Source organism: Rhinopithecus bieti, unplaced genomic scaffold (assembly GCF_001698545.2).
Source record: "Rhinopithecus bieti isolate Rb0 unplaced genomic scaffold, ASM169854v2 scaffold_26813, whole genome shotgun sequence".
Classification (NCBI taxonomy): domain Eukaryota; kingdom Metazoa; phylum Chordata; class Mammalia; order Primates; family Cercopithecidae; genus Rhinopithecus; species Rhinopithecus bieti.
The window spans coordinates 126,817-142,304 of NW_016812144.1; the positions used below are offsets into that span (position 1 = coordinate 126,817).

Sequence of the window (15,488 nt, forward strand, 5' to 3'; positions counted from 1 at the left end):
GCAGACTGGAAGGGCAAACCTGTTTAACCCCGTATGCCTTGTGAACACCCCAGGTTGTATGAGCGAGGCCCTCTCCTGGGACCTCTGCTCCCAGCCAGCCTTAATGAGAAGTGTGACCAGGGAGGAGAGGGGCTCAGGACCCTCAGAAGGCCTGCCTGTCTGCTGGCTTTGGAGATAGTCACGGCCTCCTTTCTTGTTTTGGGGCCGTGGAGGAATGACCCACAGGACCTGTGGCTTGGGTCTCTGGCAATGCAGTTGTTTATTCATTCTCTTAGCAAATCGAGCATCACTGGCTGTGGGCTGAGCTGGACTGAGGGTGGCCCTTCAGCTCTGTTGCTGTGGTTCCCTGCATTAAGCCTGGCCTCTGCTGCCACCAGATGTCAACTGCACACCCATCCTGAGACTGTCTCAGAAGCCAGTGATTCTGACTGACCCTCCTTTTGTCTGTTGGTCTGTCCTTCCCTCCTTTCTTCATTTTCTCCTTCCCTCTCTTCCTTTTCTGCTTCCTCCCTCCTCCCCTCCCTCCTCCTCCCCATCCTCTTCCTCTCTTCCCTCCTCTATCCGTTTTTTCCTTCCCCTCCTTTCCCCTCCACCTCAAATTAAAGAAACACCTCTGGGCACAGAAGACTTGAGCCCTTCTCCTGCCCCAGACTCAGTGTGCTGCTGGGTGCTGCGCCTGTGTGATCTCTAGCAGGGTGCAGCAGTACAGACCGCCCCCATCCCCAATCCTGGGCCCAGGCTGCCAGCAGGACTAGCATGGACCCTGGTGCTGGAAGACCTGGAGCAGTGTCTTCTGAGGCTCCTTCCACTCTGGAGAGGATACTAGGGCTGTCCTTGCACAACCAGGCCCAGGGCTGGAGCTGGGGCTTCAGAGGTAGGACCTACACTGCCCTCCGCTCCTCCCACCCCCATCCTCCAGCCCCCACAGGACTCACAGGCAGCTCTGGCAAGGCAACTGCTGTTAGTTCCTTTGTCTGTTGTAAAATTCTATATGGTGGAAGTAGTCATCGTGCCATGATGCGATCTAGCTTCTGATTTCAGAAATGAGAAGATTGAAGCTCCTAAGGGGCCAGGAGCTACCCAAGATTGTGGTGGGATGGAGGCAAAGCCAGATCCAGAGTCCTCCTGCTGGCAGTGCCTGCTCTTGCTGTGCTCCCTTGCTGTACCCCTGGTGTCTATCCAGAGTGAACTTCCCACATACAAGCCCTGATGGGGTCCCTGGGCAGCTCTGCCCAGCCTTCCTCAAAGCCAGGGTGCCCAGCACCCTCCATCTGCAGGGACTCTGGGAGTTCAGCTCTCCCCCCACTCTAGTCCCTCAAGAGGACCCGTTGTGGGAACTTGGCCAGCATAGCTCCTAGATTCTCGCCTCAGGGCCAGCACCTGCCTCTGTTGCCCTAAATGGCTCCCAGTCACAGCTCATCTGTGTTCTCACCAAGCCCACTCTGGGAGAGCAGTGTTAGGGCAAGTCCAGGCCCTGGAGACAGGGTCAGTAATGGAAGTTACATGTCCTGTGCTCTGAGGCCATGGCCAGGCCTGGCCTCTCTGCCAGCAGGGAGTCTGTGTCGTGTCCTGAGCCTGCTGTGGTTGTGGCAAGGTCATCGTCCAGGCTTGCTCTCTGGGCGCTTCTAGCCGCAGCATAGCAGTCTGTCGCTGGGGACGATGTCCTGCTCTCCTTGGTGCCCAGAGACCTGGACCACCCCAGCAAGGGCCGGGGCTTCTAGTGCCCAAGTGCTAGGATCTTACCTGGTACTTGTCTCCTTTTCCCTTCCTAGGTGGCTGGAGATGCTCATGGTCTATCCCCGGACCAACAAGCAAAACCAGAAGAAGAAACGGAAAGTGGAGCCCCCCACACCACAGGTAGGCAGTGGGTTTGCCAGGTGACATCACCTCATTGGAGCCAGGGCTTGGGAAGAAGTGAGGGCTCTCTGGAGGTTAGAGGGTGAGGACGCAGTCAGGCCAGGGCTGAGGCGGTCACCACCTCTGCACATCCTTGCTGTGGGCTGCGGTCTACAAGATCCTCACTGAGCCACGGGGGAACCACAACAGGGACAGGATGGCCTGCTAGTGTGCTCTGGGGCTGCCCAAGGGAAGTTTCCAGTGAGCCTACAGTACACAGCTGTGACCCCTCCCCTCGCTGTCCTACTGGCAGCTGGGGAGGGGCAGCACTGGCAGCCTGCAGCCACAGGCAAAAGGACTCTGCACCCACAGATGGCCCTGCAGGCAGCCAGATGGGGAGGAGAGTCCTGGAGTGGCATGGCCCCTAAGGAGCTCACAGGGGCCCTTGCTCCAACTCCCATGTGACCTGAGCAGGGCGTGGCTGGCTGGGGTGGTCCCTCAAGGCCCAGTCCTTCCCCACAGGCCATGATCCTCCTTCTCTCCCTGGCCAGTGTGCAAGGCTTAGGGCATAGATGGGTCCTACACCGCCTTACCACACTCCCCACGTTCCTGGGTCCATGACGGAATGAAGTAACCTTTTTGAGCCTCAGTTAATCAACTTGCAAAGCGGGCCTGTTGCTGCCTAATCGCCAAGATTGTTGTGAGCATGAGAGGAAGTTTTGGACCTATTATGGGTTCTCAGTAAGTGTAATTCCTTTGCCTCTGTACCATATGCTGCTGTTCCCAAGTGCTTTGCCTTGTCCTGAGCCTCCTAGTCACCCTGAGAGGGAGCAGGGTGGGGATGGGAGTCCCTTGGGCATTACAAGGCCAGAGGCCCACAGAAGTTAAGAGAGCCAGCCCACAGGCTGCAGAGGTCAGGGGGCATGCACTAGCCTGGGTCCCTTTCTCCCCTTAGCCCCTTGGGCTGCCCTTGGATGTACCTGCCCTGGGCTGCTGTATTGGCCTGGGCCACTCTCAGCCCATGGTCATCCACCCTCCATTCTGGGGTTGGGGGTGGGGGACACCCAAGCCAACATTCGCTGGAAAGGAGATGTCGCTAGCAAGAAGCTAGCAAAAAATACAGAGTGGTTCCTGGGACTGAAAATGGAGCTTCCTGCTGGGGAACAGCAGTTGATACGTAAATCCCCCAAAGCTGCCCGGTTTGAGAGAAACAAAAAAATCACAGGCAGAATAACAGCGTTTAGGGTTGCGCTGCGTTTCCATGGTGATGCCTTGGAAACAGTACAGAAGCAGAGCTCCTGCCTTCAATAAGGTAACTCCAAGTACAGAGGCTACTGTCAGCCCAGGCCGGGGAACTTGCTTGCTCTCCCTCCCTCATGACACCCAACTCCCCAAAACAGCTACCCATGACCAAGCGTCAACTTTTTTGTTGGTAGAAGGAGCCACATGATCCCAGGGTGGGTAGGTTACCCGCTTCCCTGAGGGTCTCTTAGAGTCTGGAGCACAGGGTTCCTAGCCTGCACTCAGCCCCCTCCTGAGACAACCTTGTGGGGTCTCTCCTTTGTATTCCTTGGTCCCGAGAGCGTCCCATTTGAGGCTGCTTGTTTCCAGAAGCTTTGAACTTTAATCAGGGGCCATCTCTTTGTCAAGTCAGTCTTGTGGGGTGACGTGGGGACCCAGCAGCGGAGCAGCAGGGACCATGGTTGAGAGGGGGTCTTTGGGCAGGCCTCCCCTCTGCATGCAGCCTGATGCTAAAGGCATTCTCATGTCCTAGGGTGGGGCTGGAGGTAAACCTCACACCTGCAGAGCACCTGGAGAGGCGAAAGCCCGAGACTCTATACTTCTTTCTCCGTGGCCCAGTGTAGGTCTGGGAGAGTTTCACATTGAACCAGTGGAGGGCTTGAAGTGGTAGCTGTCCATTGTGCCCAATAAGAATCAGCTTCTGCCCTTGAGGAACTCAGGTGGGACCTTCTGGAAGGTTATGCTTCCAGAAGTTGGGGTCAAGGATCACACTGCGGGAATAGCAGACGGCCTTTCAGCTGAGGGCGGGAGTCTCAACAGAGTCTAGGGCTGGGAGAGGAGAAGGGCTTGGCCCTGACCAGTGTTTCCAAAGCCTGTGGCCTGAGAGGCATAGGCTCCAGGCAATAAAGGAGAAAGCCTGGTGCAGAAGGAAGTGATGACCCATGTAATTGTGAAGGGCTGGAAGGATGAAGATGGATGGGAAACCCAGAGCTGTGTTTCCAGTCAGGTCTGCAGGCCCTGGGTCTCCACTCCTCTGGTGGAGCTGAAGGAGGCCCGCTGCTCCATCTCCCAGCCCACAAGGTTCTTCTGCTTTTCTCCGGTTTTCTTCTGAGTTCAGTGTGAGCCCAGCCAGCACCACCGGGCCCACATGTGTGTCTCCTTCTTTAAGAATCCTGTTTTTTACTGGGGTGTCTACTGCCACCACCACTCCAAGTTAGAATTCTTCCTTCCCGTTGGTTGCCGTGCTCCGTGTTCCTGCTAGGGAAGTGGGGAGCCTTCTGAAACCCCTGCAGAGAGAGGCCTTGCTTGGCAAGCAAGACTGTAGAGCAACTTTGTTTTGGGGAAGCGCTGCTGCCATGGTGGGCAGTTAGGGTGGTTCTGCATCCAGCACAGCTGCTGGTTTCCCATGGGTAAGCAGCCCAGGGTGCTGTGCTTGCTACAGGGACGTCAGGTGGTCTTGGGGTGGCATACCCTTGGGTCATTGGAGCCCTCGGGAAACTTCTCAGGAGAAACCTTCACTATTTGCTTCCGAGAAGCTGGCTTCTTCTGAGGGGAGCCTTCAGCCTGGGAGTCTGTCTGCTGGCAGCCCTAAGCTGAGTAGGTGGTCAGGTGTGCGTCCTGGGTCTGTGGGAACAGCCTCCCTGCCTTTATCCTGTCCGTGAGGCCTGGAATCCTTGCAAAAGTACCAACAGCTTTGGACCCAGAGCCCACCCAAGACAGTGCCCCACCAGTGGGTGAGACTGGGTGTATGGAGCCCAGCCAGGCTATTAATAAATAGTCTGGTGGTGATGCTGCATCTGCAAGTGTGCACACACACATGCATATAAAGAACCTGTGTCATCTGCAACCCTCTCCAAGGGCCTAAGCCAGAGAGGGACTAAGGTGGGTTTCTAAAAATGAGGTTTGGCCATCAGGATGGGAATGGGAGGTGGGCACTTGTATATCATGCTCTTATCTTTTGCGAGAGAGCTGAGATGTGCTTCACTTTTGGAGAGGGGCCAAAGCCATCCTGTTGGCAGCCCTCTGGGCAGGGTTGTTGGGGCCCAGGATGTGACCTGGCACTGCAGAGCAGCTGGGGATCACAGCCCTGCTGTTGCCTGGATTCTGTGTTTGCAGAGTCGAGTTAAGGTTCTCTGCCCAGGGACTGGACTCTGCATCTGCCCAAATGCCTGCCCCACAGACACTTCTCCCTCAGAGCCATACCACTTCCACAACCTGGAGAGATTGGGGATTGATACCTTTTCTATCTGGGCTACTGGCTTGTGCATGTGTGAGCTTGTGAGTGTGAGAGAGCGAGCATGTGCACATGAATGTGTATATGCATTTGTGAGTGTGTGCCTGTATGCACATTCAAGTAGGGTGTTTGGTGTCTTTGTGTGTTCTGTCTGCTATAATAAAATAACACAGACTGGTCAGCTTATAAATAATAGAAATTTTTCTCACAGCAGGCTGGTTAGTCCAAGATTAAAGTGCTAGTACTTTGGGTGTCTGGTGAGGCCCCCCTTGCTGGTCCTCACATGTTAGAAGGGGCAAGGCAGCTCTCTGAGGCCTCTTCTATGAAGGCACTAAACCCGTACATGAGGGCTCCACTCATGACCTAATCACCTCCTAAAGGCCCCACCTCCTGATACCATCACCTCGGGGGTTAGGATTTCAGCACATGAGTTGTGGGCCACGAGACACATACATTGAAACCATAGCATTTAGTTTACATCTGACAACTCTTTCCTTCACATAGCGTCTGGACACTCCATTTTAGCTTCTTAGGAGCAAAAAGCAGATGGTGGCTAAGGCCACAGGGCTGGCCCAGACTTGGGTACTGTGAACTTGTTCTTGCGTTCACCGTAAGGAGCTACAGATGATGCTGGACCCGTCTCGAGGGTGTGCTCTCTTTCCACACTCTATTCTGTCTCGCCTTATTCGAGTCTTGAATGTCTAGGAACGACAGACTCCACATCTACTACTGTGGTCTCACTGTTAATGCCTGACCCACTGTTATGGGGCACTATCTGAAGATTCCAGGCCCCTGACATTGTAGAGTTGGTCTTGGTGTTCCCTATAGCTGGGCAGCCAGAACATGTGACCCATCCTGAGCTGTGTGCTCCGGCATCTGCACAGACACCACTTTCTCCTCCTCCAGGAGCCTGGGCCTGCCAAGGTGGCTGTCACCAGCAGCAGCAGCAGCAGCAGCAACAGCAGCAGCAGCAGCAGCATCCCCAGTGCTGAGAAAGTCCCCACCACCAAGTCCACACTCTGGCAGGAAGAAATGAGGGCTAAGGACCAGCCAGATGGCAGCAACCTGAGTCCAGCTCAGAGTCCCAGCCAGAGCCAGCCTACTGCTGCCAGCTCCCTGAGGGAACCTGGGCTGGAGAGCAAAGAAGGTGAGCAGGGGCCAGGCTGGCCTGTATGCACTGGAACGGCCCTTCCTCCCATCAGAGTTGGCACTGGGGATTCAGCCAAGGCCTGTAGCACCCAGTCACAAGCCCTGGACCTCCATTCCCTTTGTCCATCAGCTCTGTGGGGAGCACCTAGCCTGGTATGGACTGAGATTCCTGGGCTCCAGTCTTGGCCTTGCCCCTTCTAGCTCTTAAATCCCATCTTTAAAGGAGGAAGACAGCTCCTGTTTTCTCAGCCCCAGTTGCTTGTCAGGAGAATCAAAAACGTTTTGCAGCAGGGTCTGTAGATGGGAAGGCCTCTGTCACTGCACCATCATGTTTCTGTGTGCATCCTGCCCCAGGAAGCAGCAGTCAGTTTCATCCCTCACCATCCGCATCCTGCCTGGGCCCCTGGCAGAAGGAGGGGAAGGGGTGCTGGGGAGGCAGCAGTTGGCATCCTCGTGCCCTATCTTTTAGCACTTTGGAATTGCCTGAGCAGGAGCAGGGCTTCCATCTTTGCCTCTCTTGTTCCCAGGCTCCAGAGGGCTTTGTAAGACACAGGCTGGGTTTTCCCATCTGTATTTTGTCTAGATTGTTAAAAGTAAGTGAGCAGCTGGGGCCAGCCCAGCTCGCTCTGGCTGCATGTTTTACATGCACTCTGGGTAGAAGGTGTCTCAGTCTTCCTCTCAGGCCTATCCATGTCAAAAATCTGTTCACTCTGTCTCACTTCTGTAGAAGTCCCCTGCCCCTTCCCACCCCCAGAATGCACTAAAAGACTGAAGGGGCTGGGCATGGTGGCTCACGCCTGTAATCCCAGCACTTTGGGAGGCTGAGGCAAGTGGACCACCTGAGGTCGGGAGTTTGAGACCAGCCTGGCCAACATATTGAAATCCCATCTCTGCTAAAAATACAAAAATTAGCCAGGCGTGGTGGTGCATGCTTGTAGTCTTAGCTACTTGGGAGGCCGAGGCAGGAGAATCACTTGAGCCCAGGAAGCAGAGGTTACAGTGAGCCGAGATCGCACCACTGCACTCCAGTCTGGCGACAGAGCAAGATTCCGTCTCAAAAAAAAAAAAAAAAAAAAAGACTGAAGGGTTGGTGGTGGTTGTCTTGTGTCCTGAGGTACAGTTTTGCTCTTCCAGCCAAGCCCCCAGACCGAAAGTGCAGGGCCTGCCTGCCAGTCTGGCTGAGAGGCAGCCAGCTGCAGGGGAGAGATGGATGAGAGAAAAAAGCATGCACGGAATATTTCATTCCCATCCATGGTTCTTTCCATCTGACTGTGCCCTTGAGTGGGCTGTGCTGGATGTTAGAGATGGAAAGTAGGGAAGGCCCCTGCTTGGATCCTACATGGACTTTTAAAAAAAAGTCCTCAAAGCAAAGCTGCCATCATGCTGAGTGCGTCCCCTCCCTCCCACTGTCTTCCAGAGGAAAGCGCCATGAGTAGTGACCGCATGGACTGTGGTCGCAAAGTCCGGGTGGAGAGCGGCTACTTCTCCCTGGAGAAGACCAAACAGGACTTGAAGGCCGAGGAGCAGCAGCTGCCCCCGCCGCTCTCCCCTCCCAGCCCCAGCACCCCCAACCACAGGTACAGTTGCCCCGAGTCGCCCTCCCGGGAGCTCGGTGGTCCTCTTCCTTCCCCAGGTCCTCGATTCCCCCACCGAATGGTCTGCAGCATCTCCCTCGGCTCCCTGGATGTGGCCAGCCAGCCACCTGCCTACGTGGACTCTGGCAGCACTAGGGGGCGGGGGACAGAGAGACTGGGGAGCACCTTTGCCTTTAAAGCCAGCAGGCAATATGCCACCCTGGCCGACGTCCCTAAGGCCATCAGGATCAGCCACCGAGAAGCCTTCCAGGTGGAGAGAAGGCGGCTGGAGCGTAGAACTCGGGCCCGGAGCCCTGGCAGGGAGGAGGTGGCCCGTCTGTTTGGCAACGAGCGGAGGTAAGGAGCAGGTTGGAGGGCTGAACACCCAGGCCCACACACATGCACTTCCACCCACGCACATACACTCACACTGTTCCTCTCACATACAGTCCCCAAGCCTCCCTTGTGGGGGGAGCGTGCTTTCTGTTCAGAGCATAGGGGGATTTTCCCTCTGGGCCCAGAACTGAGCTCTGGTAGCCAAAGGCAGAATTTCTGACCATCAGAGGTCGAGGCCAAGAATAGCAGTTTTCACATCTCTGCCTCCTAGGACTGGGGCCTTAAGGTTCCCTGGTGGGTTCTCAGCTGCCTGGTTCTTGTAGGGCTGGATATTATCCTCCTGGGCCATTTCTGTTCTCTGAAGTGGCGTGGAGGCAGGGAGACCCTAGAGCTACATGTGACAGAGGCGCTCCTCACCCTGTCGGTCCCAGGGTGGGCAAAGGGCATTGAGAGAGGTTCAGAGGCAGACAGTTGTGCCCAGGAAGATGGGGGCAGCACTGATTCATCTCTCAAGGACATGCTCCGTGGGGAGCTTCCTGCTCACCCAGGAAGCCTGAGGCAACCTGTGAAGCAGCCGAGCACCCAATAGCATTGCTTTTGCCCTCCAGGGGAGCATTGCTTTTTGCCCTCTTAAGACTTTGATTGGCCGGAGAGAGACAGAGTTTGGACATCCGGACCTAGGGCAGGGACCAAGGGGCATAGGTGCAGAACTTGACTGCTGCCTAAAAAGAGGCGGGCCCATGCCCTGCCCTGCCCTTCTTCTCCAGAGTTTCCTGGAGAACTAGAGAAAGAGCTGGATGCCATCTGAGGCCTCGAAGCCCAGATCCAGACCAAAGTGCCCAAGCACGCCTTCAATCAGGCTTGCACCCCTGCATCTATAAACTGAGGCTTTGCTTTGATAGCAGGGTTCCTCCGCCTGGTTTATGGATAGACTTCTGGAGGTCCATGATGACCTGCCCTCTCAATAAAACATTTTCACAGTATTCTTCCCAGAAGAGGGTTAAGGTTAGGCACTCTTCTGGGAAGAAAACCCGTAGTTTTCATTAGGTTCCCAAGGTTCACTGTCCAGAAAAGAGGTTCAAACCATAGTTCTGGAAGTCTTCTCAGAGTGTCCTCCCTTCCCCAATCACAACCTCGAGCTCAGAGTTAGAGACACTACTGGAAGGGACAGGTGAAGGCAGCCATGGGCTCCCGTGCTTCAAAGGGCAGGTGGAGGGAAATGTTTTTTACCTTCTGCCCCTTTTCTTCCGAACACCCCGCATTGCTGACAGCCCACCCACTCTTCCAAACGTCCCAGATGAAAAAGACCTGTGAGCCTGCAGGTTAGTCTCCAGGATAAGGAAGTGTCTCCCAGAGATGCTGCTCTTGAGAGGAAAATGACACGTTGACTTCCTAGGGAAAGGAAGGGCAACCAAGTGGTTGCCAGCCCCTGCCTAGTGCCCTGGGGTGCTCTGCTAAGCACTTGGCTGCCTTAACATTTCATAGTAGCCTGATGAGGACCTGTTACTACCACCCCCAGTTATAGACGTGAAAACTGAGGCTCGGGAGTAGGTGTCTTCTCACAGTGGATAGCTGGTGCAGATCCCAGTGGGGCCTTAGCCGGGAAGTCCCTGCTCCCATCCTGTGACCCAGGACTGACGCCAAGGGTGCTCTTTTAAGCAATTAAGAAAATATATAAGTAAAGGGTTTTGCTAGAGAGAGGAGGAGGCCAGTGGGTGGGCAGCGGAGGCTTCATGCTGGCTGGCAAGCAGGCTGTGTGTCATGGTGGCTCCAGAGCAGGATCGGCCACGTCCTGGTTTAGCGCCAGACCACAGAATTAGCATTCAGCACACCTGCTTGGCTTGGCTTCTTCTCGGAGAGACTCCTTTTGAACTCGTTCTTGTCTCCTGTCGCCTGGGACAGGTGCAGTCTCGGGGGCTTTGTACTCTGCATGCACTGCCACACGGATGGGTTTTCACCTGGTGCTGGCCCCACCCTCCTCTGCCAGTTCTGCATACTAATCCTGCAGCATCCCTTTCTCCTGACCCTGGTGACATCTGATTGGCTGCTGTCGCTTTCCGAGGCCTGCTCACTAGATCCCTAGTAGCCCACCCTGTGCTTGGTTGGATTCCTGTCCCCTGGTTGATTAGAGCAGAATCTCCAAATTGGCAAGAGATTGGCCACACCTGCCTGGAATGGCAGCCACAACAGCTGTGCCCAGGAGCCAGACTGCTGGGACTATGGGGTTGGTTTTTTGACAAGCCACAGTCATCTAGGCAGGCCTATCTGAACCTGACTGGCTCTGGGCTTCAATGTGTCTGTTCCTCAGACTTCCAGAGTGTTTCTTGGATAGTCACCTCTGGCTGCTGAGTGGGGGAAGCTGTGGTCCTGGTTGGCCTGTTGGTAACTGGCAGCAAGGCCAGCTCCCCATGCAGCCCTAACCCCCCTACCCTCAGCACAGCACATAGTGTCCTGGGAACCCTGGAGCTGCAGGGTGCATGCCTCGTTTTCTCTGCTGACCAGTAAGGTGCTTGCTGTCCCACCTGCAGTGCTTCGAGGGCACCAAGTAATAATTTTCCGCCTCGCCCAGTAGATCAAGGCAGCTGGTGCCTGAGCCTGTGGTCTTACAGGATCTCCCCAGGCCCCCATGCAGTGCAACTGTAGCAAGTGCCTTTCCTCTTCTCCACCATGACTCCTCTGTCTGGATCCCCACAATACCACGGCATGCGATTTGCATGGGGTTCAAGCCCAGCAACTCGTCACTGCTTTCCTGGGGCTTTCTAGGCCCCAGTGTTGGGCAGAGGAGCCCTCATCCTGGAAGTGGCAGCACTGAAGCCTGTTGGTGAGCCTTGAATCTCACCAAGATCCCACCACAATGGCTCAAGTGTGGTGGACGCCTGGCCTGCACTTACCAAACTTTCCCTGGGTGCCCGGGAACTCCAGCAGCTTCCTTAGCTTCCTGCTCTCACAATGCCATGGCCTCTCCTGCTCCCCTACCCCAGCGCCTGCCTCTGCTGCCGGTTCTGGCAGGCTGGCCTGGCACAAGCTTCTTTCCTGAGGAGGACACTTTGTGTCTAAGCACAGGGAGGAAGCAGAGCCCGGGGCCCTCAGAGTCCAGCCCTGGGCCCTCTCTCCGAGGTGAAGACATCTTAGGCGGCTGGTTTTCCCTCGCCCTCCCTGAGAAGCACCTGGCCTCTTGGGGGAGGTGGGGTCTCAGGAATTGATCTAGTTTCCTCTCTTCTTTGTGGAGATAATTAGGCTTTCAGGCTTGGAAGCCCTTCACCCACTTCCTCTGGGTTCTTATCGTCTTGTCCAGAGCACTAGTGACACCCTCCCCGCCAGGTAACTTAGGTGTCCCTGGGAGAACAGGCCCAGCGCCGTGAGCTGAGCCTCAGCTGGCATGTCCCCCACCTCTGACTCCACCAGGGTGACTTCTTGCAGTTGGAGGACAATCATGGTCTCTCTCCCTCTTCAGTGATTACGTTGGGTTTTTGCCTCTTTAATTTTTTGTATAATTTTGGTTCACCATTATTTGATTTGAAAAAGCAGTGCTTTTCTGTGTATTCATTTCCCAGCCTTGTTTTCTTTCAGGTCTTGCCTCTGCGCTCTCCTGCTGTGCCGCTGGGTGGCGCTGCGCCTCCTCCACCCGCTTCGCCTGCATCTCAGCTCCGTCTCCGGCCGTAGACAGCCTGAGGAGGCCGCCAGCCCTCTCACATGAAATCAGCCTGCTTTGTTTTTGTTTTAATTTGGTCTTTGATTCCTTTTACTGTTGGCAGAAACAATGTTAATTCCTGGGCCTCTTTCTTGCTAAATTTTGGGGTGGGGGCTGCACGGTGATCATGAGGGATGCAATGAGAATGGAGGCCGCCCTCCGAGGTGGTGGTTGCCTTTTGATCATGTCTGTGGCTCAGGAGAGGCTGCTGGGTGCCAAGCTGTGTGAATGCCGAGTGGGTCAACACCACAGAGCCTGCGGGGCCTCCAGCGCGGGGGCGGAGGGCAGGGGCAAGCGCAGGCCTGGTGGGAGGGAGGGCCGTGGAGGGGCACAGGCGGAGCTGGGGTTGGCTGAGCACGTGTCTAGACAACCTCAGTGCTGTGCAAGCCTGAGCGAAATCAGGCCCAGGCCAGGCCGGGCATGGGAGGAGTCGGCTCACTGCCACCTCACAACTCACCTCACCGCCACCTCAGGGCCTCGTGTCTTCTCTTGCAGGAGGTCCCAGGTGATTGAAAAGTTTGAGGCCTTGGACATTGAGAAGGCAGAGCACATGGAGACCAATGCAGTGGGGCCCTCGCCATCCAGCGACACACGCCAGGGCCGCAGCGAGAAGAGGGCGTTCCCTAGGAAGCGGGTGAGTTCCTGGGGCCAGGCAGCACCTCAGGGGTGGCTCAGGGGCGGGTCAGCATGTACCCCATGCGCCGAGTCCCCTCCACACAGGCCTGGGTTGTGCTCCTGCCAGGCTTCTGCTCTCCGACTGCCTCCTCTGCATAGTGACCTTCTCGAGGGCAGGCCTGTCTCCTGCAGCTTCATATCAGAGCCTTCTCCATCTCTGCTGAAGGATATTCTCACACATTTTAGATCCCAGATTTAATTAGGATCACTCTCTTCCTCTCTGAGGCAGCCCAGCAACAAGGCTGAATGTCATACCTTTCTAACTCTTTCTTTCAGTACAGCTGCACCCCTCGTTTCTCCACTCAGCCCAAGGTAGACTCGGCTTCTGAAATCTTTCTGGGCACCCGCCTGCTGCTTTTGTAGCCAGCCAACTCCAAGCTCATCTTCTCCTGGCTTCTCTCTTGTTCCCAAGGTGCCTAGTGCCCACTGCCTGGCCCATGGCTTGCCACCTGCCGCCACAGAGCCCAGGGCTCTTCCTTCTGTGGCTCAGAGAAGCTGGGGGATGGGGTGGGGCCAGGAAAGTGACAGTGACTGGGAATCCAAAAGAAAAGGCTGCTCAATCAACGAGGACATCTCAGGAACCGGGTCCTGGCCTGGCCCTGCCGCGGACTTGCTGTGGGGGCTAGGCAGATCACTGCCCCTCGCCAGGAGCAAGGCCCTGGCGGCTCTTGGAGGGGTGGACGGCACCAGCTCGTCCCTCACCTGCCCGTGTTGCCCTGGGCTGCGCTGACTGGCGGCTGCTCTCTGCCACAGGACTTCACCAATGAAGCCCCCCCAGCTCCTCTCCCAGACGCCTCGGCTTCCCCCCTGTCTCCACACCGAAGAGCCAAGTCACTGGACAGGAGGTCCACGGAGCCCTCCGTGACGGTGAGCCCAGGCGCCGTGTCCTCCGGAGGCCGTGCTCCTCTGCTTCTGTCACTCTGAGGCACTGTCTGTTTCTGTCTATGCGTCCACGCCAGCTGTCCCTCTGTGCACAGGCCCTCGTGTCCGTGAGCACCCCCACCCACCAACCCACAGGCCGTCGAACGCAGATTCTGTGTTTCTTCCCTTTTCTGGTCCCAGCAGAACCAAGAGCTCCATGGCATCCTGAGCTCTGGGAGGAGGCCCTGCGGAGGAGGCCACCTTGGCCAGGCAGACTCCCGACTCTAGGAGGCAGGGCTGTAGTGGGGACCCTCTGCTCCTCTGGCATTGGGCATTGCTTTTCGTGGCACTTTGGAGGCAGAGGCTACGTCTTACTGGAGCTTGTCTCGTTCTCTGCGTCATGCCTCAAGTGGAAGAGCAGACCTTGCACTGGGTCCTCCATAGGCCTCAGAGCTGTGACAACAGAGGTGTGGAAGGAGTGGTCAGGGTACAGGAGCAAGGCCAGCTCAGCATGCTGACCCAGCTCCTTCCCGTTCTGTCTTCAGCCTCCAGGGGAGCCTGGAGCCTGCTCACTGCCTCTTGTCTCCTTGCTGCCTGCCCCAGGGCTTGGGGGCTCCCAACCACAGATTGATGTGTAACATGGAGTGTAAAGAGGAGTAAGGTTTGGGTTTCTCCTTCAGTCTGGGTTTTGCTTCAGGTGTCTCAAACAAAACCCCTTATTTCTCTGTTAACTTATCTGGGAGTTCCTGTCCCCAGCAGAAAGCACCAGCAGGGAACCCACCTGCATAGGCCTTGCCATCGGGGTCAGATTGCAGGCTTGACTTCAATGGCACAACCATGATATGGAGGTTACAAGTTTTTGTTAAAGATCCGCAAGCTAGGCCAAGCGCGGTGGCTCACGCCTGTAATCCTAGCACTTTGGGAGGCCAAGGCAGTCAGATCACAAGGTCAGGAGATCGAGACCATCCTGGCCAACGTGGTGTAACCCTGTCTCCACTAAAAATACAAAAATTAGCTGGGCATGGTGTCGTGTGCCTGTAGTCCCAGCTATTCGAGAGGCTGAGGCAGGAGAATCGCTTGAACCTGGGAGGCGGAGGTTGAAGTGAGCCGAGATCATGCCACTGCACTCCAGCCTGGCAACAGAGCCAGGCTCCATCTCAAAAAAAAGAAAGATCTTCACGTTAAGCAGGCTGTCAGAGAGGGGCAGGTGGCAGTCCCACGTCTCAGGTCTTGTGCCACAGTAACAACTACAAACATGCAGGAGAGGACCTCCCTATTTAAGGGTCACTTGGGGTAGGGTGTCCTAATTTCATAGTGTTGAGTTTGATTGGGTGCCTCAGCTGACTCTGGCGGCAAGGACAGTTGCACAGCTTGGCAGGACGTTGGGGTTGAAACAGGGCTCTGTAGAGGGACTTCTTATCTATCTGGGTCAGCCTTAGCCAGACCTAGGCAGCAGCCAACTGTGGTTCCTCCCTCACTCCTCAGAGACAGGGTTCTGAGCAGAGGCTCCCAGAACGCTTTGTCCTGGTAGTTGTCGTGACAATTCTTGCCTATTCTCACTGTCACTCCTTGGAATAATACAAAAAGACACCAAAGCTGGTTTCTGTTCAGATGGCTGTAGAAAAGAGAGCACCTGGGACCGGAGGTGGAGTGACCCATGTCTCTGTGGGGCCAGCCAGGTGGGCTGTAGGTGGCAGTGCTCTCTCAGGCTGTTCCTCAGGGCCCAGGTGTGTCTAGGTGGCACAGGTGGAGGAAGGACAAAGCCCTGTGCCTGGGCGCTGTCCCCCTGTCTGCCATCCTGCTTCTTGTGGGGAATACAGGTCAAGCCTGTTCCTGGTGGAGAAATGGCCTGAGGGTCTCAGCGGGGCTGCAAGCTGCTGCTTCCTCAACA

General features: G+C 56.0%; 2 protein-coding genes across 6 annotated transcripts in view; both read left to right on the forward strand.

Annotated features, from left to right (window-relative positions):
- MPRIP (myosin phosphatase Rho interacting protein) overlaps positions 1-15,488 on the forward strand; it is a 146,112-nt gene that overhangs the window by 89,732 nt on the left and 40,892 nt on the right. For 3 of the 5 annotated variants that reach the window (XM_017895591.1, XM_017895590.1, XM_017895594.1), the window contains 5 exons: positions 1,773-1,857; positions 6,218-6,458; positions 7,878-8,037; positions 12,557-12,695; positions 13,490-13,603. In XM_017895591.1, coding sequence (XP_017751080.1) covers positions 1,773-1,857; positions 6,218-6,458; positions 7,878-8,037; positions 12,557-12,695; positions 13,490-13,603 — 739 coding nt within the window. The remainder of the gene's footprint in view (positions 1-1,772; positions 1,858-6,217; positions 6,459-7,877; positions 8,038-12,556; positions 12,696-13,489; positions 13,604-15,488) is intronic. The other 2 variants (XM_017895593.1, XM_017895592.1) reach the window with 1 other exon arrangement.
- LOC108544475 (TRIO and F-actin-binding protein-like) lies at positions 8,044-12,548 on the forward strand. The gene is made up of 2 exons (XM_017895596.1): positions 8,044-8,391; positions 11,941-12,548. Exons 1-2 carry the CDS (start codon positions 8,114-8,116, stop codon positions 12,065-12,067), a joined length of 405 nt encoding a protein of 134 aa, XP_017751085.1. The 5' UTR covers positions 8,044-8,113; the 3' UTR covers positions 12,068-12,548.

Excerpts from the sequence above, each read along its gene's own strand:
- LOC108544475 (XM_017895596.1), top strand. The coding sequence starts at position 8,114 with ATGGTCTGCAGCATCTCCCTCGGCTCCCTGGATGTGGCCAGCCAGCCA. Across the intron at positions 8,392-11,940 it reads CTGTTTGGCAACGAGCGGAG|GTCTTGCCTCTGCGCTCTCC; the intron begins GTAAGGAGCAGG and ends GTTTTCTTTCAG.